At 43.0% G+C, this 23650-nt stretch overlaps 1 protein-coding gene across 4 annotated transcripts in view; it reads left to right on the forward strand.

The window, feature by feature from the left end:
- Nucleotides 1-23650, forward strand: part of TTC7A (tetratricopeptide repeat domain 7A) — a 182143-nt gene that overhangs the window by 103856 nt on the left and 54637 nt on the right. For all 4 annotated transcript variants that reach the window (XR_012472232.1, XM_074205337.1, XM_074205346.1 and 1 more), the window contains exons 13-15: nt 820-877; nt 3746-3818; nt 13093-13253. Coding sequence is in view for 3 of the 4 variants with exons in the window: in XM_074205337.1 (XP_074061438.1) it covers nt 820-877; nt 3746-3818; nt 13093-13253 (292 nt within the window). In the remaining variant the exon portion in view is untranslated. The remainder of the gene's footprint in view (nt 1-819; nt 878-3745; nt 3819-13092; nt 13254-23650) is intronic.

Below are 23650 nucleotides of genomic sequence, written 5' to 3' on the forward strand. Positions count from 1 at the left end.
GGACTTAGCTCTTTCTCTGGCCAGCTTGTAATTGTAGTAAAATACTTTCTGACTTGGAAATTAATAAAAACCAAGTCAAGTCAATAAGCATTAAGGCCTCAACTATACTACAGATCCTGAGATAGGCCACAGGGATACCAGGGGATGTAGTGGGGAAGGGAACCCAGGTCTGTGAAGTATCTACCAGGTGATAGGCCCTAAGCCGCCCAGGGAGGACCTGGAGTAGGAGATGTGCAAGGAGCAGTGAAGGAGGAGGCAGTTGTTCAGCTGAGAGTCTTTGCTGTACTTGGTGCTTGGGGGTGGGATGAGAAGAAAGAGAAAGAGCAGGGTCAGCTTGAGCAGAGAAGACAGACCTGCAAACAACTAGAATAAGTATGGAATCTCAGTTTGAGATAGTGCAAATTCTACCTCCAGTACTTCTTAGCCATGTGATCCTGGGCATTGTGGCACTCTTATTGTGAGGGTAGAGAGGAGGGCATGGGCTTAACTTGCTGGAGCAGAGCACCAGGAAGCAGTGTGGGACAGAGCTGGAGTGAGAGGGAGGTGGGGAGCAGTGCCCCAGTCATCTTTAATGGTGAGAGACCTTGTGTCCCTGTTCATAAGAATCTCTGAGGGCTGGGAATTTACCAGCAGGAGGGAAGCTGTGGGCGCATGTTGCTTTTGCTCATGTCTCGATGGTTCTTGGCCCTTCTGAATGAAGTTGTCAGACCCTATAAGAACAAGGGTTGTGCTCGATGACCAAGGGACGGGAGTGGGGGCTGATTGAACTGGCTATAGAATGGGTCACCCATAGTTTTAATTCATGTTTCTCTCCTTCAGCAACACTGAAATCCACACAAGATGAATTGAACAAGAAAGCCCTGAAGGCACTAGAGAGGTAAGTAGACTGTAGACCAGGGTAGGGAAGAATAGGAAGAAATAGTCATTTATTAAACACTGACTATGTGCAAGACACTGTGTCAAGCACAGATGTCATGTCTTTGACTCTTCCTTAGACCAGTGGTTCCCAGTGTGGTTGGGGGATGCCTAGGATCTGGGAGGTCAACAATTTCACTTCTAATACAGTTAACTTCAATGGCTATCAATCACATAAGTAAAAACTCTAATTTAGAGTCCTCAATCATTTTTTAGGATATAAGAGTCCTGAAATCCCCTATCCTTTTTGTTGGTATAGCTCTTCATTAAAAAAAAAAATTGTTCAAGGACCTTTACTTTTAAGTTTTTTTAATTCTTTTTTTTAATTATGATCATTTCCAAATATATCTCTTCCTTCTCCACTACCCTTTGAGTCATCCCTTATAAGAAAAAATTAAAAAGAAAGAAAAAGCCGTTTAGGAAAGACAACCAAAATATCAACTGAGAAGGACAATATGTAATATTTTCTGCCTGTAAAATCCCCTGCCTCAGCAAAGGGCAAGGAGGACCTGATACCTTTTCAAAACTCTTCTTTGCTTCTCATGATTCTGCTTTGAATTATATTAGGGCAAATATTACCATCATCATTTTCCAGCTGGGAAAACTGAAACTAAGGTCAAATGATTTGCTCCAGGTTACACAGTGAGTTTGTGACTAGGGTTTTGCTGCATATTCTTAAAGCCAACAGCTCATTCTTTTTTTTAAGGTTTTTTTTTTTTTTGCAAGCCAATGGGGTTAAGTGGCTTGCCCAAGGCCACACAGCTAGGTAATAAGTGCCTGAGGTCACATTTGAACTCAGGTACTCCAGACTCCAGGGCCAGTGCTCTATCCACTGTGCCACCTAGCCATCCCCTCATTAATTCTTAATTAAACAGACCAGTTCAGGCTGCAGTGTTGTGGGGATACAGATTTGGAAAGTAGGTGTGGGAGAATTTTATGGAGAAGATAGACACTGGAGCCAGGAAATCAGATGACAGAATGACCATGTTTCTTTTTTTTAATGTCTATCCTGGCTATGGTGACATTCTTTCCTGGGCTGCCATCTCCCTCCTGCCCCTAACCATGAAGCCTTACCTTAGCATCCCAGAGGTAGAGGGAGGTGTGGAGAGAGGAATAATTGTTAAAAATTTCCTGTCTGTCCACATCTCTGGGTCACTTCCTTTCTCTCTTATTTTTCTCATCTCCTTTCTTTAATCCCTTGGATCTTTAGCCTATGCTCTGAGAGAGATAAGACAGAGGGAGGAGGAGGAGGAAGGAGGAGGAGAAATTGAGGTGGAGACCAGCATCAGGGCTTTTGCAGAGACCTGTCAGGCAGGAGCTTTTGGGGTCTGTCTCAGCTCAGTATTGTTTATGGCAGCCCTTTTCTCTTCCATGTTGCCTCCTGGGGTTTGGCCCTTGGCCTTGTTTCCTTCCAAGGGGGAGAAGAACTGGTTTGAGTCCTGGCTTTAATGGGGAGGGGAACCCAGGCAAAGCATGGGAAATGTAGCATTGGGCAGCAGGATGGTGCAGAGGAGAGAGTACTGGACGGGGAGTCGGGTGATCTGAGTTCTGAATCTTCCTGTAAGTAGCTGTGTGACCTTGAAATTCCTTCTCCCTCCCCCAGCTCCGGGCTTCCTTCTAGGTAAAATGGAGATAATAATATTTTCCCTACCGACTCCTTGGGGGTTGTAGGGACTGACTATGTAATGAATTTGTAGTCAGGAACTTACATTCTGGCCTCACTCTTTTGTAATCTGTGTGTCCCTGGGCCCTCAGGTTCTGTGTAGTTAGAGGATTGGACAAGATTCCTTTGATTCCATCAGATCTCTAAGGCTCTATCTATCTTCCTCCTTCCTCCTCTCTCTCCTTTGCTCTTCTTTATCATCTCTTTTCCCCCTCACCCCTTTGGCCCATCCCTATTATTGTCTCTTATTTTCTTATCTCCCCATGAGATGCTGGGATCTGATGACAGGGCCTGGAAGGCCTCAGGCCCAAGCCCTCCTTTAAGTGTTGGGAAGGTTATGGGCAATTTTGTTTTGCTGTTGTACATGGAACAAGCTACTCAGGGACCAAGCAAATAGCCACTTACCCTTCCTGTGATCATTAACTCCTCAGTCCATCCCAGGCTGCTGGAAACATCCCTGTTCCCAGCAGTCCAGCTGGAGATCAGAAGGGGGTCAGGGAACTGTCCCTGAGGCCAGTAATCTACTCTGTCTGACCCTTTTAGCTTCCTGGGATGGGTTTTTTCCATTGCTTATAATCCCCCTCCTGCAGCTGGGCTTGCCGGGCACTTGAAGGCACAGGTGCCGGCTTCCTCATTCCCTGGCCCCTGGCCTGCACCAAGTTAAAAACATCTGCTCTGCTGAGGAACCTGGCTCCAGGCTCCCTCCAATATTAGGGAACTGGGGAGGCCGGCAGGCGGGGTGGAGATGGGTAGAGATCAACTTGTCTAATGTCAGGACCTACCTAGGGACCCAGCTCAAAGCCCCAGAACCTTCTCCTTTTCTCTCTCTCTCTCTCTCTCTCTCTCTCTCTCTCTCTCTCTCTCTCTCTCTCTCTCTCTCTCCTTGAGGACCCCCCCCCCCCCAAGTCCCCAGCCCAGACTGATTGCCCTTCTCATTTCCTCATTGTTCCACTGGGGCACTTAACTGATCATAATCTCTGTCTTTTTCTCTCTTTGTTTTGTAGGCTGGTCTTGCCTACCCAAGTAGATTATAAACTCCCTGAAGGCAGGGACCAGGCAGACTCCTTACAGTGTCTACCACTGGATTAAGTAGCTAGGAGAGATTTCATACCCATTTATGACTACTTGTGAATTGAATGATTGATATGTTCTGTTCTTCTCCTACAGAGCTAAGAACCTGGACCCTAATGACCATCAGATCATTCTCTATGTCTCCCTACAGCTGGCCCTTGTCAGACAGGTAGGTTGTTGTGGTTCCTGGTGGCTGGGCCTGTAGGCTCTGTTCACCCCCTCTTCCAGGGCATTTCAGGTCCCTGTCTCTCAAGAGATGGCAAGGGACCATATTAAGCATTTGTTTATACTATCACCCTACGTCTTCTCCAGGAGTCTCGGGAACGCAGTGACCTGGCAACAGTCCTTCCAGGCAGACCTGCATATCTGCTTCTTAGCTTGGGCCCTTGTTCCGCTTGAAGGCTTTTTCTTAATCTTGGGACGCTGAGTTTGAGAGCCCCAGCTCCTGAGATCAGGGATAAATCTTTGGAGTTAAGCACTGGCATTTCATCTGCTGATTATCTTCACTTGGCAAGCCTGGAGCTCACTACAGTCCATGCTCTGCCATCCATATCCCTGCTCAAATAGACAAATCCTTTTGACTTTTCTAGGTGGAATTGGTGAACTGCTAGTAGAGGAGGGGTAGGCAAGCTGAAGCACTCATCCCACTTTATTACTTTTTCCAAGATAGAAGCCTAGGGCTGGTAGGAACCCAACCTTGAGGAGCCAACAATACGATTTCTAATGAACTTCCCATTCCAAAAAAAATAACTCTCTAGATGACTTAACTGTGTTTGAACTCTGAAACTATGAATAATCATACTCTAGTGACTGTGACACCTAGAATCTGTCTCACTTTCTTATCTGTGCAGGTGAGGAGACCAACTGTACATACTCTTTCCTTTCCTCTGTGTGTGTCTCCCCCTACTTTCTATCCCTGTGTCCCTCCCTTTCTCCTCCTATGTCCCTTCCCTTCCTGCACTTCTCATCTCTCCCTCTTTCTGTCTTTCTCTCCCTCCCTTTATCATTCCCTCTCTTTCCACCTTTGCTCTTTTGTCTCTGTCACTTGTTCTCTTTGCCATTTCTTGTCCTATATCTCCCTGATAATTCATCTATCCCTTTCTCCCTTGCTTTTTGTCTCTTTCTCTGGTTTCTTTTGTCACTTTTTTGTAATTCTCTTTTTCTTCATGTCACCTAATCTCTGTTCCTTTCTTTCTCTGTTTCTTTCCTTATTTTGACCATTGTTCTTCTTTTATGATGTGAACCTTCCCCGTAGTCTATAGTTGTTTCTAGTCCAACCTCTCTCACTCTCCATTCTTGCTTGGCTCCAATCATGGAATAGTTTTCTGCTTTGGGGATCATGGAGACAGATACCTGAGACTGATTTATTTTTAGCTCTTTGTAAAACAGCTTGTATTTCTCTTGCCAGTTCAGCTAATGATAAACATTTGGTGATGCATTTTTAATATCCTTAATTATTCAGCACATCTCATATAGCATTTTCTGTTTTTCCCAAAGGGCTTACTAGACCCCTGCTTCTCAGGACTGTTGTCTCCCATGGGTATTTCCTGGGCCTCAGACTGACCTTCCCTTTCCCTAAGGGAGACTGTTCCAAACTAGACTCTGAACATCATTTGACTTCCCTGGAAAATGGCAGTGCCACTACTGGGGAAATCAGAAAGCAGAATGAGGTCTGTAACCAGCTCAGGCATGAAAGACAATATTTGCTAGAGCCGAATCATCGAGTCAGATTCAAGCAACCAGAATATAGGCCTGGGCCAAGAGTCAAGGACCAGCAAGACTGGACAGCCATAGAGGGGCATCCAACTCCCTGGTCTTCTTGCCTCCTCTTTATTGGGCAACATTCAGGGGCAGTGTCCAACCTGTAGTTAGAACCAGTGCTTCTAAGCCACTTCAGGAGCCAGGCCTCAAGACTGGGAAATGAAGAGTTGACCCTTATTGCCCTGGGGATTTTTTTTTGCTCCCTTTATAATATCTATTCCATTGCCCCTACCCTCCTTCTCCCTTTTCCTATCTAAGTTTCATTCAGACCACAAATATAAAATGAAAGGGACAGCTAACAGTTTAGACTGTGAACCTTGCCAATGATATTTGCATTTTAACTAGGGTCACAATGTAAAGCCAGAGAAATAAACTCTTGATGGACAGACAGTATCTCAAGTATTAACCAGACAAGAGATGAGGACTCTCTGGGGCAGACAAACCTTATAAAATATATATCATGTAGCTAACTATGGATAAGGCTAATCTTGATTGGAAATTCTGAATTGCAGACAAGCTTCTTTTTTTGAATTTCAGTTAATAAAATTCAATTTGTATTACCTCTTACTAGTACAAAAGTAAAAGCCCAGACCCTTGGAACAAACATATATCAGACAAACAAATTGTCTGATTAGTCACATCTAAATAATACATGCTTCATTCTACACCATGAGTCCACCCCTGGTGTCAAGAGGCTGTTTGTAGCCTTTGTTGTCAGTCCTCTGGAATCATGACTGACAATTACATTGATCAGAGGTCTTATGTCTTTCCAAAGCTACCATTTTTATAGTATTGTTATTGTTTAAGCTGTTTTCCTTGTTCTGCTTTTGCTGCTCAGTATCACTTTATAGAGGGCTTCCCAGTTTTCCCTGATGAAACCCTTTCCATCATTTCTTGAGGCACCAGAGTATTCCATTATGTTCATGTGCCACTTTGCTCAGCCATTTCCAAGTTGATAGACATTCCCTCCACCTTTGTTTCTAATCTCTTGCCGCTACAAAAAGAGGTGCAGTGTTTTGTTCATTTGGGTCCTTTAGCTCTTTGTTTGAGGCTTTCGATTGTCTTGGGTCTTTTTGGGCAGCTTGCTCTCCAGAAGGGCTGGACTAGTTTAAAACACCATCTACAATGTGCTGGGCCAGGCATACTTATCCAGAGCAACATTCTGGACAATCAGAAACTAGTCCCCAGCTTTGCTGTGCCCCGGACACATCACCCACCCTTCTTGGTTGGACTTTGTGTCCATCCTCAGGAAGCACTGAGAAGTTGTTGGACAGCTTGTTCAGTGCAGCACTAGACTCTCAGAGTCTGGAGGACTTGAGTTCAGATCTTGTTCCAGGCCCTTCCTGGCAGACTGATACTGAGAAAATCATTTAACATCTCCTAGAAATCCTAAAGATAGTGCCAATCTCAAAGGGTTTGTGTGAGAATGAAAGCTCTTTTCACACCTCACAGCAATATACAAATGCTAACTTTTCAAGAGCAGGGTGAGCTAAATGATGTTTGCTTTTCTTTTTCCTGACATTCCAGGATTAAGACATATTTTGATATAGATAAATTTGTTCTTCCTTCCCTCCAAAATCATCCAAAATCATTTAAATCATAAAAAAGACAGAATTTTCTATCACCACCACCACCACCATCATCATCATCATCATCATAGCAGTTTACATATTTCCTTAGCACTTTGAGGATTGCAAAGTGCTTTATTCATTTTATCCTAATTTTTATTTCCGTCAACAGTTATGTGAGGTAAGTGCTATCTTTACTCTAATTTTACCATGGGAGGAAACTGAGGCAGAGATTAAATGATTTGCCCAGGATTATACAAACCAATTAGTTTCTGAGAGCAGGAATGAGACCTAGGACTTCCTCCAAACAACAGACTCTATTATGTCATCCACCTACCTGAATAGTATCTGTAACTGAGAATGGCTCTTAGCAGGGTTTTTTTTTTCCATAGTAAAGACAGATGATTCAGGGCCTTCTCACTGGTACTTACTAAGATAGCATAAAATACTAATGCAATTCATCAAACATCTACTGTTCTTAGTAGATGAAAGAAAAGATAGAAAATTTAAAGAACCCTCAGGGAGCTTGCAGTCCAGTGAGTTAATGATACCAACACAAATGCAAAAAAGAGGTATTAACAAATGGAATCCAAGTAAGGAATGGTCTTTATTGACTAGTGCAATCAATCACAAGGCTTCATCCAGATGTGGTATTTCATTGAATATAGATAGGAATTAAATAAGGGGAGTAGAAGCTATATGCTAGATTTTGGAAACAACTTGACCAAAGGATGGGAAGGGGGGGAGATTCATAAGGAAAAATAAGTAGTCTGGTTTGGCTGGAAGATTAAGTGTACAAAAGAGAATCGTAGGAGACATGGCTGGAGAAGTTGAATGGCAACCATCTTGTGAAGGATCTTGAAGTTTAAGAGATTAGTTTAAGAGATTTGGTGAGTAGATGATCAGACCCAGCCTTGGCAGTGTGTATGAAGGGTGATTGGAGTGGAAAAGGGCAGAAATGGGAGATCTTTTAGGAGGTCATTGTCTAATACGGTGAACACTAATACAGTGGCCACTGCACTGCAGTAGGTGGTGAAAGTGGAAATAGAGGAGAGGGAACAGATCTAAAAAAACATTGTGGAGGTAGATACTATGGGACTTGGGAATCCAATGGATGGGAAAAGCCATTAATAAGGGAGGTTCAAGGATGTTACTTATGATTTAAATGTAGGGGACTTGATAAACAGTGAAGAACACTCACAGAATTTATGAACTCTGAAGGAATTTTAGAGGGAAAATAGTTTGCTTTTGGACATGAGATAAACATCTAAGGACATCTAAATTGAGTTGTGTCCTTTAAGCAGCAAGAGATTTCAGTTTGGAACAATGGAGAAAGGTCAAGGATGGAGACAAAGAAATGTTTATCTTAACAGATCAACACAGTCATCAATTGATACTCCTGTCCTAAGTCTCCTTTAGGCAGATTTGTTTAGAAAGCAGTGCTATTAATGAAGTTTCATTTTGTTTAGAATTTGGTCATGAATTGATTCAGTAAATAGAGCTACTGGACCTGAAGTGAGGAAGAGCTGAGTGCAAATAGGCACATTTTACAAAATAGGAATAATAATGATAGCACCTGCAATTTCAGTGTTGAGCTAATTGAGATATTTAAAAGTGTTTTACTAACTTCAAGCACTATATAAATGCTATTATTAAATGTAGGAAACTATGCCAAGAAATATACTTATTACATATACTAGAACAATGACTGATTCCTCCTATTATGGACTTGAGAGAGAGAGAGAGAGAGAGTATGTAGGAGAGGAGGAAAACAAAATGATTGATAATAAGAAACTGAGTGAAGTTCAATGTAGCAAATATTTATTGCATTTCAACTTAGGAACCTTGTATTATATGCAAGATGTGTTAAGTTTAGAGAAAAATTAAAATGATATAATCTATCCCCTCAAGGAATTTACATTCTACTGATGGATGCAATATGTATTGCATTCAGAATACATAATAAAGTATTTAGAAAAGTGAGGCATGAAAGCAATAACAAGTGGGAGCCTCAGGCTTGAGCCTTGGAGAAGAGGCGGAAATGAGGAAGGGGAGCAGTCTGGGTAGGGGTGGGAGGGCTTTTGTCGATGTCCAGAGTGAAGATTTGGGTTAGTATAGTTTGGCTGGAATATAGAGTTCATCACAGGGAGCAGTGTGGAGCATAAAGTCTAGACATATATCTACATAGGAAGAATAATTTCAAAAGACAGCTGTCCTTACCTTCTCCAAACCACACTCTTTAGGCAAACTGCCTGCTCTGTGAGACCAGCTCTCACTGGAATGGGACTCCTACCAAGTCACTTAACCATTCCAGACTTCAGCTTTGTCATCTGTAAAATGGAACATTGGACAGGATTAAGACATTCTAAGGATGCAAGTTCTTCCAGCTCTAAAAATTCTCTGAATCTAATGGAATAAAATAAAATGTCCTGAGTAACTAATAGGTACAGAAGGGAAAAAATGTTTACTTGGAATTTAGAGAGGAGAGAAGCTAATGTGAGCTCACTGGTTCAGGCAGCCTCTTGCGGAGATGAGAACCAGAACTTTAAGCCTGCCTGGGATTTAGAGAAACTGATGAGTTGAAAGGAGGACACTCGAGGCAGAGTGAGCAGAGATGCAGCCATGGGGAGAGGTCCAGGGACAGGGAGAAGACCTGTCCAGCTGGAGTGTGTCTCTGAAGCTACAGTGGTAATTAATTTAATACAACTGCAACACCTGTCAATATAGAACTTGGGTCTCCTGTTCCCTTCAAAGAGGTTTACATCAACAACCACCAATTCATTTTTCATTCTGTTGTTTGTGGAAATTTACTTTCCTATTTCACTGGGGATGTAGAGCTTATGTGTGATGGAAGACTATGAATTCTGCCAGGACTTACTTAGCTAGCACTTTGTCCTCTGCCTTTGGAGGCTAGTGAGCTAGAGCAACAAAGGAAAGGACCCTTAACAACTGTCCACCTTCTAAAAAACTAAAAACAATTCCCTTAAATCAGTCCCTTAAAGGAATGTCCTCTAGGACATTCTCTAGAAACAATCAATCACTATTTACTGTTGTTGTGGTTCAGTCATTTCAGTTGAGTCCAGACTTTTAATGACCTCATTTAGGGTTTTTTTTTGGCAAAGATATTGGAATGGTTTGTCATCTCCTTTTCTAGTTCATTTCCTCTTCCTCCAGATGAGGAAACTGAGGCAAGCAAGGTAAAGTGACTTGTCCAGGGTCTGAGGCTGAATTTGAACTCGGGTCCTCCTGACTCCAGCGATGTTTCTCTTTCCATTAACTTCTGCCTTACCTTCTTATGTGGTGGACAAAAATCAGTCAGGTATCTTTTTTTTATCTCTCCCTTTCCCCTGCCTCCTACCTTGACTGAATTAGAGTATTTTGAAAATATATTTTTGTCTGGGATTTTAGGAAGGAGTTGAGTACTGCCTTGCAGTTAAGCACCAGCCCATGTTCACTGTTTACATTCTTTAGTACTATTTCCTGGCATATTCTAGTTGATTTTCAAGATTGTGCGTGTACATTTTCTAGTTCCAGATGTTGCTTGTTTTCTTCTTAAATGCTGTCATAGGGACAGTTAGGTGGTGCAGTGGATGGAGCACCAGCCCTGCAGTCAGGAAGCCTTGAGTTCAAATCCAGTCTCAGACACTTAATAATCACCTAGCTGTGTGACCTTGGGCAAGTTGCTTAGCCTCTTTGCCTTGCCAAAAAATAAATAAATAAAATTAAGTGCTATCATAGACAAAACATTAGCTAGAATGTCCTCCCTACCTGTGTACTACTTTGTGTCTCCCTCCCAGTAAAATGTAAATTCCTTGAGATCAAGGACGTTTCTGTGGTTTTTGTCTTTGTATCTCCAGTGCTGTCTTGCTCATAGTACCAAACCAGCTGGACTCTTGTCAGTTGTGACCATCCCCTTCCATATGTACCAGTTTACCTACCAGGGCTAAGGTGGGCCATCTCTGACTGGGGAGCTGACTTTTCCTTTGTAAGAAGTTAAAGAGGAGGACTGAACTCATGACCAACCTCATTAAGACCCTTTTCTAATTCACCAGAGTTTTTTGGGACCAGATGATAGGAATGCTGCCATGTGTATACTGCAACATGTGAGCCTTGGATGTGAGGCTTCTATGAAGTGGTCTGTAGAATCACTGGATGTTAGAAGTTGAGGGGGGGGGGTCCTCCTAGAGAGAGCCTGGTCTGGAGTTTTCTGCAGCCAGAACAAGGCTAAGTGTCTGGACAACACTTGCTCCAAAGAGATGGTTTTTCTTATTGGCCTGCAAGTTCTGTAATGGGCAGCAGTGGGATCTGATAGCCTGAAAAGCAAGTGATGCCTCAGATTGTTTTGAGATGGGCCAGATATCCAGAATGCATCCTCACCTTGGTCAGACCACTTCTGAAGTTTTGTGTAGAATTTGTTTTGGTCTGGAGAGAGTACACATGGCAAGGTGACCAGGCTAGTCATGGACTGAAAATTCAAGTCAATTAGACATTTCTGGAAGGAACTAATGAGATTTGGCCAGATAAGACTTCAGGAAGAGGCTCAGAGGGTAGACCTAGGGCAGTCCCAAGAATAATGAGTGGAAATTACAGAGGCTCCTTTTTGCAGCCTGATGTAAGGACATCTTCCCTCATGGAGCCATCCCAGAGTGAAGGGGCATCTTCTGGAGATGGTGGAGGAGGTCTTCAGATGAAGCAAGACTAGTTGATAGGTGGGTAGTAGAGGGCTAATAGATGATACCCCGGTTCTTACCAGCTCTGAGAAGTCTTAAGTTCTGTGATTCAATAAAGGGTGAAAATCAAGCTCGAGCCATTGAACTCCTACCTTGCTCCATCCCATCCTGTATCCTATCACCAGACTGGGGCATTTTAATCCTTGTGATCCCATTGGAGGTTTTCTTGGCAGAGATACTGGAGTGATTTGCCATTTCCTTCTCTAGCTCATTATACAGATAAGGACATTGAGGCAGACAGGTTTAAGTGACTTGTCCAGGGGGTTTCACAGGTATTGGGCTAGAGTTGAGTTCAGGAAGATAAATCTGATTCCTGGTCTGGTATTCTATCCACTTTGCCACCTAGCTCCCCCCAGTCCTCAGACTGATCTTCCTAAATGACTATAGTTTTCTGTTGTGCCCAGCCCTGATTCCTCCCTAAGTTTAAGGTTCCTCTAACTATGCAACTACATCTACTACTTCCAAAAACGCACCTTCCATCACAGTAGGCCAAATTTTTTATTCCTCCATTCATGTCTATCTTGTTTCCCCATTTTTGACCATGCCATTATCCCTCCTTGGAATGATTTTCTTCCAAATAGGCTCAGGTTCAATTTCATGAAGGCATCTTCCAGCCTAAATAAATCTCATATTTTCTTTACAATTTTTAGTCATTGTTTTCTAGAATGAGTTTCTCAGGACAGGGAAGTCACTCCTAATATCCACCAAATGTCCCCCAGATGAGTATTGATCCTAATACCACAAAATTTCAGAGAGAAGACACTGAAGAAATGGTGAAAACACTCACCAAAGGGTTTGTTTCTAGTGGCCTTTAAAGCTATCAGAAGAAGAAAGATACATTTGAAAGGCAAATGTGAGATCAAATGAAAAGATCTCAACCTGAAGGAGTCATTGATCTCCAGCACAACAAGGCCTAAAGTTTTCAAAACAGGGAGGATCAGAGGATGCAAATATAGGCCTAGCTAAGGTTTAAGATGGCTCCCTAAGTCTTGGTGCCATTCTAAGTCTTGGTGCCACCTTGAAGCCTAGTCTATCAAGTTAAGTGGGAGGAGAAAGGAAAGTAGAGCCAGGGGATTGCTCTGCCCATGGGACAGTTTTCTCATTAATTTTTTTTAAACAAATTTAGAAACCCCAGGTTAAGAACTCCAGGTACTAAATGATCTTTTGATGTACCTCCTACCTCTAAACTATGTTGATAATTGCATTTCAATATAATTTGTTTTACAATCTGATGTGTTTTATTTTATGCATTTGATAACATTCTTCAGGGAAGGGACCTACAGGCTTCAAGTCTTTAATGCTTGGGGCCCCGTGACACAAGAAAGGTGAAGAACCAAAACATGACCGAACAAAATGGTATGAATGGGTTTTTTTCCCTCTGCAGATCTCTGATGCCATAGACCTTCTGCAAGAGGCTCTGAAAATACGCCAAGATGATGTACACTCCCTCCATCTCCTGGCGCTCCTCTTCTCAGCCCAAAAGAAGTACCAGCAGGCCATGGATGTCATCAATATGGCAATCACCGAGTACCCAGAAAACTTCAAGTGAGTGGGAGCCCTGCAAAAACTGCACAGGCTCTGTATGTTATTCTTCCCTGTCGAGGCTGCACAAACACCCCCCCACCCCAACTTCCCCCACCACCTCCCATTCAGAGCCCTAGCTGAGTGTTCTAGGGGAGGTGGGGGAGGATGAGCAGAACAAACAAAATGCAGTCTTCAGTCTCCTACCTTCTAGGGCCTTTTGGTCTGGCTAGGAGACAGAGCTGATGCGCATATGTTCCTGGAGAGGATTTTCATAGCAATAGAGTATAAAAGAGATCCACACCCAAAGGGTTTGGGGACTTGTTGAATACCTCAATCAGGGAAATAGGTCAGGTCCACAGCATACAGAAGAAAGCCAGTCTGGCAGCCCTGAAGTCCAGCTACTGCTGTAAGAACTCACATCAACAAAATACTCCTGGACACCGTGGAAGTCATATGGCAGAGATTAGGTCCAGACCAGGATCTCTCACCAAGTGCCAAGAGAAGGTGCACATGGGGTGTGATTTAGTTATTAAAGATCACTTCATAAATGAATGAGAGGAGTGAAGAGAGGTCCCAAGAAGCCAGAGAACCCTGGAGATGGGTTAAGTTCACAGCATCCACATGTTCTAGATGCTGTGATTTTCCCAGTCATTCAGAAAGTTGGGAGTAGGGCCAGGGGCCAGACCCTCTGATGCTGGTGCAGTTTGCACAACCCCATTACCTCTCTATAGCCACTCCAGGTGATGTCAGGGATTCCTCATGTGATGATGGAACCACACAGATAACGCATCCTCATTGAAGCAGTTGTGACAGAGAGCCCCTTCCTCTGCCTCTGGCCTGGGTCTGTTCCAGGAGTTTCCTCCTGGGCCATCCTGTTTTCCTCCTTCTGAGGGTGACTGATGGTGCAGTGGAGAGAGCTCTGGATCTGAAGTCAGAAAGACCTGAGTTCAAATCTAACCTCAGATCCCTATTAGGTGTGTGGTCCTGTTTCTCAGTTTTCTTAACTGTAAAATGGGGTAATCACAGTACCTCCCCCTTCCAGGTTATCCTGAAGATCAGCTATTTGTAAAGCATGCTTAATAGGCTGGTATACATGATAGGCACAGTATAATTGCCTTGTTCCCTTCTTACTGATTAGTGCTGTTTGGAAATAACCACAAGCCTTCCCCTGTCCCCAACTCTCCCCCAGGGTTAATGTTCTTTGATACTCTTGATTCCCACTCCAAAGGGCGATGGAGAACAAGCTGTGTGTGCCTGTGGGAGTGTTGGGGTGAATTGCTTGGGGAAGCTAGGAGGAGGTTGTGTGATAGAGTGCATGTTTGTTGGAGATCATTTCTTGGCTCTTATACCCACAGGAGACAATATGTAATTTAGGGCTATTTCTCAGACCCTGATATGCTAGAACTTGAAGCCTAAAAAAAAAAAAGACAATTTGGAGTACCCTTGAAAAAGTAAACCTAAGACTGTCTCACACATAACTAAGAGTTAATTGTCCTGAGGAGTCCTGTGAGAGGGTGGAAGGAACCCTGAATTTACTGCTTTATGACTGTTATCTGTGAAATGGTAAGGATAATCATCTAGTCATCCAATAGCATTGATTAAGCAGCTATCACATAGGACTCTGGGGAACACTAGTACAGAGAAAGGAACCGTCTGAATTTTTGATGTCCTGGAAGGGTCACCAGTCCTTGTAAGGAGGCTGGCACCCCCCCACCCCCAGGTGGTGTGTTAAAGACGTTAGATACATCCTCAAAGATGGGGTTGTACTAAGTGACCAGGGGACAGAGGAGAGGTTTGGAAATGCTCCCTAACTTTTCATATTCAGACTGGTGGAGAGGGTCGTTTTGACCTCCTTCAGACTTTGATGACTTCTTCTTAGGATCCTGGAGTGAAGGGACCACAGGGGCTGCCTCAGATGCTATTTCATAGTCCTTGTCCTATCTATGGCACCATTCTAGAATATGTTTCTAATTTTACAGGAAGCTGGACAGTATTGATAATGATAGTAAGTATAGAAATATGAAGTGAAGACAGATCACTGATAACTGGTTTTTTTTCAACCTGGTTGTTCTCATCTAGAATTCCCTGACAATTTTTTAAACGATGTTTTAATTATGGCAATGTTTCTTAGACATTAAATTATGTCATTTATCATGGATTGACCCAGTGTTAATAATCTTGAGTGGCCCCAAGGTAGCTTTGCCCCCCCCAGTCCATGGCACATGCTTACCTCCAATCCCAATCACAGACTGGTTCCTGACAATCCTCCAACTCCAGCTGGAGGCAGAGCCCCAAACCCTGGCCACAGACTGGTCTGTTGACCCCAACCACAAACTGCCTTCCCTGGCTTTTAGTACTTTGCCACTTCCGATTCTCACTCTGATTTTTAACCTCATCATTTAACCAAAACTACCCTCCAAAGGTACCAGTAATCTTCCAACTGCAAAAACAAATGGCCTTGTCTCAATCCTCATCCTTCCTGACTACCTGCAGCCAGTGGCCCTCTCCGTCACCCTCTTCTCCCCCAGACTTGGTCTAGACTTTGGCTCTCTCCTGGTTCCCATCCTCTGCACCACCGCTGCTCAGTCTCCTCCAGGTGGTGCCCGGTACCCAGAGGCATGCCCAGAGCTGTGCTCCTTCTAGACTATTTTGTTTGGTGATCTTGATAGCTCCCCTGGATACAGTTTTTGAGCAGATGACTTTCAGATCTGTTTTGCAGCTCTAACCTCTCCTGACATCCGGGATTACTCTAGCTACCAAATCTCAACATGTCCAAAACTCAACTCATTCGTTATCTTTAAACCTTCCCCCTTCCTGTATTACTATTGAGGGTCTGACCCTGGCAGGCAGCCAGGCTCACCACCTGGGTGTCGATCTGGACTGTTGTGTGCTCAGGTGTTGGTTCTTCCTTCCTACCATCAGTATATGTGCTCCCTTCTCTCTTCACCCCCCCCATGCCCCGATGATGGCCATCTGTCCCCCATTCCATCCCACTATGGGCAGTCAGAGTGATCTCCCTAAAGCCCAGCTCTGACTGACTGGGTCACATCTGTCCCCTCTTCAGTCAGTTTCCCTGCCTCTCCATTACCTCCAGGCCTGACATAAAATCTTCTGCTTGATTTTAAATTCCTTCATAACCTGGTACTTTCCTACCTTTCCAGTCTCCTCACACTTTGCTTCTCCCAGTGTAGTCTCCAGTCTAGTGAGGCTGGCCTGCTTGCCCTCCCTGCTATTGCTTGAACAAGACCCTCCATTCCTATTCTTCTTTTTCACCAGCTGTTGTCATCGCATCCTGGAGGCCCTCCCCTCAGCCTCCTGGCTTCTCTCAAGTCTCTGCTAAAATCCTTGAAGCCCTGTCCCCTTTCTTCTATTACCTTGCCTCTGAAATTACCATTCAATCCTCCACTGCATCCCAGACTAGCAAAAGGCATCTCGACTTGTCCTGCTTCTGGACTTGGATGTCTGCAAGAGAGAGTGAGGCTAACAACTTGGTGCACCATTGCTACCAAACTCTACAGCCCCCCATCATGTCCTCTTCAAAAACAGGATGAATGGCATCCAAAAAAACCTCCTATGACATAGACAAATACACATCATTTATAAGTAGGTGTTTGCATGTTGTCTCTTCATTAGACTTGGAGCTTCTTGAGAGGAGGAATGTTTTACTTTCTTTTTAAGAGCTTGCTGACTGATTGAACCTGGAACCTAGGATCCATTAAGCTCACATCCTCAACCACAGAGTGGTTTCCCCACATTCTGAATCTAATCTGACCAAACTGACCCCTGTTGCTGGCCTACCTTAGCATGGATGTATGTTAGTCACAGGGAAAGAGCCATGGATGACCTATCACTATTCCTAGAGAGCATGCCCTCCTAAAAGTGGGTCCTAGTTTTCTATGCAAAGGTTGGCACATTATTATAATTTAGCAAACAGGTAGCTTAACTACTACTAAGACATTGGACTAAATGGTCTGTATGTACAAGGGATTAGCTAGTACGATACATTTATCCCAAATACAATTTGGTGAATCTGCCTATGATGTAACCTGGTGGAATTATAATGAATCTACATGGAGTGGGGGGGGGGGGCGAATATCCTCTTTAATAATAAAATTCACCTTTGCTAAGCCTACTTCTTTAGAGCTGCAGGGCCAGTTGCTATTCTGCTTTCTAAATCACTGCAGTCCTGCCTGGCTTGTGTGTGTGGGGGGGGGGCCTGAAATATTATTGAGCTGCCAGGTTTTCCCATGCTGTGGGAAAAGGTTTCAAACTTCAGCTGAAATGAAGAAACAAGGAGAAGAAAAGCCTTCTCACCAGCCAGCTGGTGGGGGAAGATGTATCCTGTACAATCTTCCTTGCAAAGTTGTCTTCCCTTTGTCATTTGGACATTTCCATCTCCCGGAAATCTTCCCTGTCTAAAAGGGTGGAATGGGGGATGTGACTTCCTACCCACACAGATACGTTCTCCCCCCTCCCTCTTCTTTCCTTCTGAGTGCACCCACTCCTTTACATGTAAACCCTTGTTGAATTTGGCCATATTAAGATTCTGCTTAATTTTCCTCTACTAATGCTTTGGTCTGTGTGGTCTGTGTTAGTGTGTCCTAAGCTACAACACGTTTTGTGAACTGCGATTCAACTCTCTGTATTGCCTTTAAACAGAACCATTCATCTCTAGGGGTCTGATCTCTGTTTTTGATACTGAGGAGGCTTCACTAAGTCTGTGCAATGGATGCTAGCTAAGATGGTTCCATCATAAGTGGCCCTCTGAATTACAGAAGACCTCATAGGTCTTAGAGTTCAGTCCATACCCGAACAAGACTCTTTTCTACAATTTGTCCCCCAAGGCACCCACACTCAACCTGCCTACTTTGGGCAAGTCATTCCACTAGGTGTTAGGTAGAAATGACTAGCTTTTGTTGGGAAGTATGCACATAGGCAAAGAAATATATAGTAACTTGGTAGGACTAGGAAGGACTTCACATAGGAGGTTAGGATCTGAGCTGGACCTTGAAGGAAGAGAAAGGTTCTAAGTTAGCATCTGAGCTGGACCTTGAAGGAAGAGAAAGGTTCTAAGAAGCCTGGAACCTAGGATCCAGTAAGCTTATAATCTTAACCATAGACTGATTTTCCCTCATTCTGAACTTAATCTGGCTAAACTGACCCCTATCACTGGCTCACCTTGGCATAGATATATGTTGGTCACAGGGAAAGGACTTCCAATTTTTCTTTTATGTCGTGACCTTTGATATTAAGGTTACACACCCATTTTTAGTGGTAAATGGCTTAAGGTGTAGGACAGGGCTTGTCCACCTTACTTTTAAAAGTTTTTATTGAAACAATAGACAATATATTTTGATCTGCCATTTTAGTGAGAGCTTTGCGGTAGCTAGGCTTCATTTACTAAAGCATTTAGTAAACCCACAGGGGCTCACATAAAATGCACTACGGGTTGCATTTTAGACAGCCTTGGTGTAGGATGTTGGTATACACTTAATTTCTACCAGAAAAAACTAAATGTTTCCTGGTTTTCCCACCAATTGTTATCAAAGTTCTTCAAATAATTTATATTCTTGGGTTTATTGAACACTGGATTAAGTTGAATTTATTATTTTATTTCTTCTAATTTATTTCATTGAACATCTTCTCTTCTTTTTTAACCAGCAGCAAGTTAGTGCAGATAATTATTACTTTTGAGGAGAGTTTGACATGTGAAAGTTAATGGCTATAACTGTTATAATTTCTTTTGTTCTGTATATACTGATGAAATCTGCCTTTCTTCAACTTCCCAATGTTCTTAGTTCTGTACTCTTAAGGACACCCAGGAGAATTGACTCTAAACGTCTTTTATTGGACAGTATTTTAGATACTTGGAGATTACCTTTAAAACAATCCAATCAGTAAGCATTTTTAAGCACCTACTATGTGCTGAGTATTCTGCTCAGGTATTATTGATATAAAAACAAAAATGAAATAATTATCATCCCCATGGAGCTTACAGTTCTATCAGGAGAAACACTATATGCCCATATAAATGAATTTAAATATACATTCATACATACAAGAGGTCTACCTCATGTTAAAAATATTTTTGTTTTCTAGGATTTCCACAGAGCCTGAAATTTTCAGTATTTCTGTGATGAACAGGAGTAGGACTGTGTACTTGAAGGAGACTCACTCCTGTTGTAGATCTCCTCTTCACTAGCATCTGACCATAGATGAGTCATTTAATTTATGAATTTCTGTAACATAGGGAATGACCTCAACCTCAAAAGTTGCCATGAGCATTAGATGCACATCTAAAATTCCTGGCAAACATAAAGCGTTACACAAATATGAGTTGTTATAATACCTTTGACTTTAGACTTCTACCATTGACCTTGAACATTTTAGTTGGAAGGCCAGCTATATTGAGGACCATCATGAAGGCTGCCATCCAGACCCTTTACCTTCTAGGAATTATGCGGAACAGACAGTAGGGAAGATGAGAAGTGTGATAGGCAAGCTCCAGATGCCCAGGCTATCTGGTTCAAGGGCTTCCTAACAGAGGACATCCAGTTCGCCCTAGTACCCATGCACCTGGAGGGGGAGGTGGTGCTTGAACTGAGATTTGAAGGAAAGTGTGCTCTTGAGAGGCTGAGGTAAGGAAGGAGAATGTTCCCAGGCATGCAGGATGGCCAGAGTTAAGTAAAGGGACAGTAAGGGAGACTGACTGAACTTCATGAAAAGGATAAAGTAACAAATCTGAAAAAGTACATTGGAGCCAGATTGGAGGGGGCTTAGACGCTAAAGAGAGGATTTTGTATTTTATCTTAGAGACAGTGAAGGTGATGGTTGAGCTTTTAGTGAAATCACTTTGACAGCTGTGTGGGGAGAGGGTGGTTCAGAGAGGAGGAAAGAGACTGGATCCAGGGATTCCAATGAAAAAGATAATTCAGTATTTTGGGCTGGAGGAGAAGAGAAAATGGACCAGCTAGGAGAGTGGTTATGTAGATTTGATCAACAGCAGGACTTGGCAACTAACTAGATGCATGACTTGAGGTTGAGCACAAAGTCCAGGATGGCCCCATTAAATCTTGTCTCCCACATGGGCCATCTTGTCTGTATTTCTCTTAACATGCATTCAGAAGTGAACACAGTATTCCAGTTGTGACCTGAGCAGAACAAGAATATTATTTCCTTCTAGACATTCTGCTTCTAAATGCAATATCTTTCATTAACAAATGTGTTTAGTTTACATAAAATTTCCTACCAGATGTAAGACCTTTGTTAACTACCTTCTGATACTCATATCTATGCAAGTATATTAAGGGGAGATGTATGCCCACTAAAGGTGTTTTCCTGCAGTCTTGGGAGAAACTTAAGTCCAGAAAAATTCCTTATAAATGATGAGATCTTCCAGATGTTCCCATTTGTAGATAATACTGTGCTGACTATATTAAGTCACAGATCATTGCAAGGTCTTCTAAAAATCCACGATCGTTAAAAAGAGTTTGATCTGCTTATATATATGTGGGAGAAACCAAGTGAATTAAGAATACCTTTTGTTTAGTCAGTCAGCAGGCCAATCTATAGAGTTGGCCATTAGTATTTATTGCATTATATATGAATAACAAACTCATAACAGAATTAAGTAGAAGAGATTGACTTAGATTGCATCTGGAAAATTGGTGTTTTTAGTGATGGAGTCCTTTGAAACAAAGGTTCTTTTTAACACTGATATTATTTTTCTGATACTCTAAGGTTCTAAAACATGGAATGCCATAATCTATGAAGAATTACATTTGTAGGTCACTCTGGGGATAATGGAAAGGTGCATGGTGGCATATCTAGGCTGTAGTAAAACAAAGAATTATACACCAGAAATGGCCAGTGACCAGAAAGAGGTGGACCAGCCATGTAGTAAGAGTGACGGATACTTTTGCTCTCTTCATAACCACATAATGTTGGAAAAAACCCACCCCATGGGGTTATTTCCAGGCAGATTTGGACAAGAATCTCACAAGATACCTAGGGAGGATAGCTTACAGTGTGCATCACTAGAAGGAATGTCCCTATTGGTGAAAGCCTAGGATATGGGGCCTAGGATCTGGAGCTGTGAGGGACCTCTGAGGAGATCCTTCCTGATTTTGCAGATGAGAAATTGAGGCCTAGAAAGGTGACCCTTTCCAGGGTCCCTTCAGAGGGGGGATTTTGATCCAGATTCTCCAACTCCAGCTTCCCCTGGACAGCAGCTCCATCAAAGTCATGCAGTCCAGATCCCCTCAAAGGGTAGGGTCTGGATAACATCCCCCAAGACAGGCTTCAGCACAGTAGTAAATCCAGTGACAGTCAAAGGTATAATAATCATTCACTTTGTATAGTACAAGTGGCAAATAATTTTACATCTTATGTCCCATTTGACCTTCACAGCAACTCTTCTGGTTGAAGGTGGCCCCATTTTACAAAGGGGACTCAAAAATTAAATGATTTGTCGGTGATTGCACAAATGACAAAAGACAGAGACAGAATTGAAGCCTGGGTTTTCCAACTTTAAGCCTAGTACTCTTCCTTCTGCTTCAGGGAGCCCTTAACTAGGGGTCTGTGACTGGTTTTCTTTGTAATCCCCTTTTATTTATACTAGTTAACTAAACACTAAGAAGAGGTCTGTAGTTTTCACAAGATTACCAAGAAGTTTCTCCAAAAAGGTTAAGAACTGCCATTTCTACATCATTTTGTCCATAGCAACTCTAATCTTGAAGAATCCAGGATGCTAAGAAATTCCTACGGTAGTTTTGCATGAGATATTGAGCAAGAATGACACCCTGAAGTGTACCTGTGTTTGGTGAATCACAAAGGTTCTCAGAGCCATTCAGAGATTAGATTCATAAGAGGCCTTACAGCTTTAAGGTAACTGAAGTGAATTAGACAAATGAAGATGATCATAGCAGAGGAAAAGTGTGTGCATTATGTCCAGGAGATGGCTCAGGTCACTTGAGGTCCTGAGCAGGGCTCGTCAGTCAACACACATTTATGAAGACTGCCTCTTGGGCCAGGTGGGAAGCTAGGCAGTGCTCCCCAGACATCCCAGACAGCTCCCAGACTATCCAGGGTCCATTGGAGGGAAAGGCACTAATATGGCTCAGTCCAGGAAAGGGCCTCTTGCCGAAGGCTTCTGAATTGACTTCTGGAGTCTTCAAGAGAGGGGGATGGGGGTAGAGGGTCTGGGTACTAGGCAGATCATGATACACATAGCCCATCAAGGACTTCCTGGCCTCAAGCACTGGCAAGAATGACTGGAAAGAATGCCAGGGGGGCAAAGTCACTCCCTCATCTCCCTCAGCTGCTTGGCTACCCCAAGATCAGACCATTGGATTTTTTTTAACAGATGATAGAAGCTTTGGAATTAACACCCCAGACTACAGAAACCCTAGGATTAACAGAAAATGTCACCAAGTCCATTATGGGGCAGGAGGAACTGAAAAATGTCATTGCCATCTGATCGAAGCAGTGCCCTGCTTTTCCAGCTGCTCTCGGCTTGGGTACATGCTGTGTGTGGCCACAGCTGTCGTGACTGTGGTTAATTAAATCAACAGCCCAGTAAATATCACTGCAGCAACAACAGCAAAAAATAAAAAATAAAACCTTTTTTGTCTCTGACCTCATGCCCATCAGAACGGACTTTATGCAGGGAAACAATGAGGGATCTGAGGTGTGAACCTTTCCTGCCTGAGTCTCCAGGTGTATTTCTTCTTCCTCCTTTGCTGTTTTGTAGGAGTTAGTGGTGGAAACACTTCGGTCTCTCTTTGTAGATAGCACATTCTGCTTTTCATTATGGTTCTAGCTTTTGAGGGCATGCTTTCTTCCTTCTCCTTTCCCTTCCTCCCTCCAACTTGGGAGGGCACAGACCATGTCACGTTTGATCTTTGTGTCCCCAGTTATCTATGGTAGGCCACCCATAGAATAGATGGAGTCAGTATAAAAAAAAAAGACAGTTTGTCATAAAGCTTTTCCCTTAATACTATAACCTGGTTGAGTTAGAGGGTATATTGATTTCTTGCCCTGCTTGTCCACAGGCATGGGCCATAGGCTTTGGAGTCTGGAGGATATCGTCCACATCCTACCCTGGACACTTTGTAGCCATGTGACTCTGGGGGAGTCACCTCGCCTCAACTATAAACTGAGAGGGGAGTGAAAGTTCTTTCTTAGGATTCAGTAAGTAGTAGGTGACCTCTGCCCGTTGAGGAATATATTGGGCAGCACATAATGAAAAAGACTCTAAATCAAGAAATATTGACCCAGCCATTTAGATTCCTTGTGATCTTGGACAAATCATACTGTCTTCTCTTCTGTGTGATGCTCAGACTGCAGTCAAAACATGTGATGAAAATCAGGTCCGAGACTCGGTACAATGATCAATTAGCTGACATTTATCTCTTTCC

The sequence above is a fragment of the Macrotis lagotis genome, chromosome 1, assembly GCF_037893015.1.
Source record: "Macrotis lagotis isolate mMagLag1 chromosome 1, bilby.v1.9.chrom.fasta, whole genome shotgun sequence".
NCBI classification, from domain to species: Eukaryota; Metazoa; Chordata; class Mammalia; order Peramelemorphia; family Peramelidae; genus Macrotis; species Macrotis lagotis.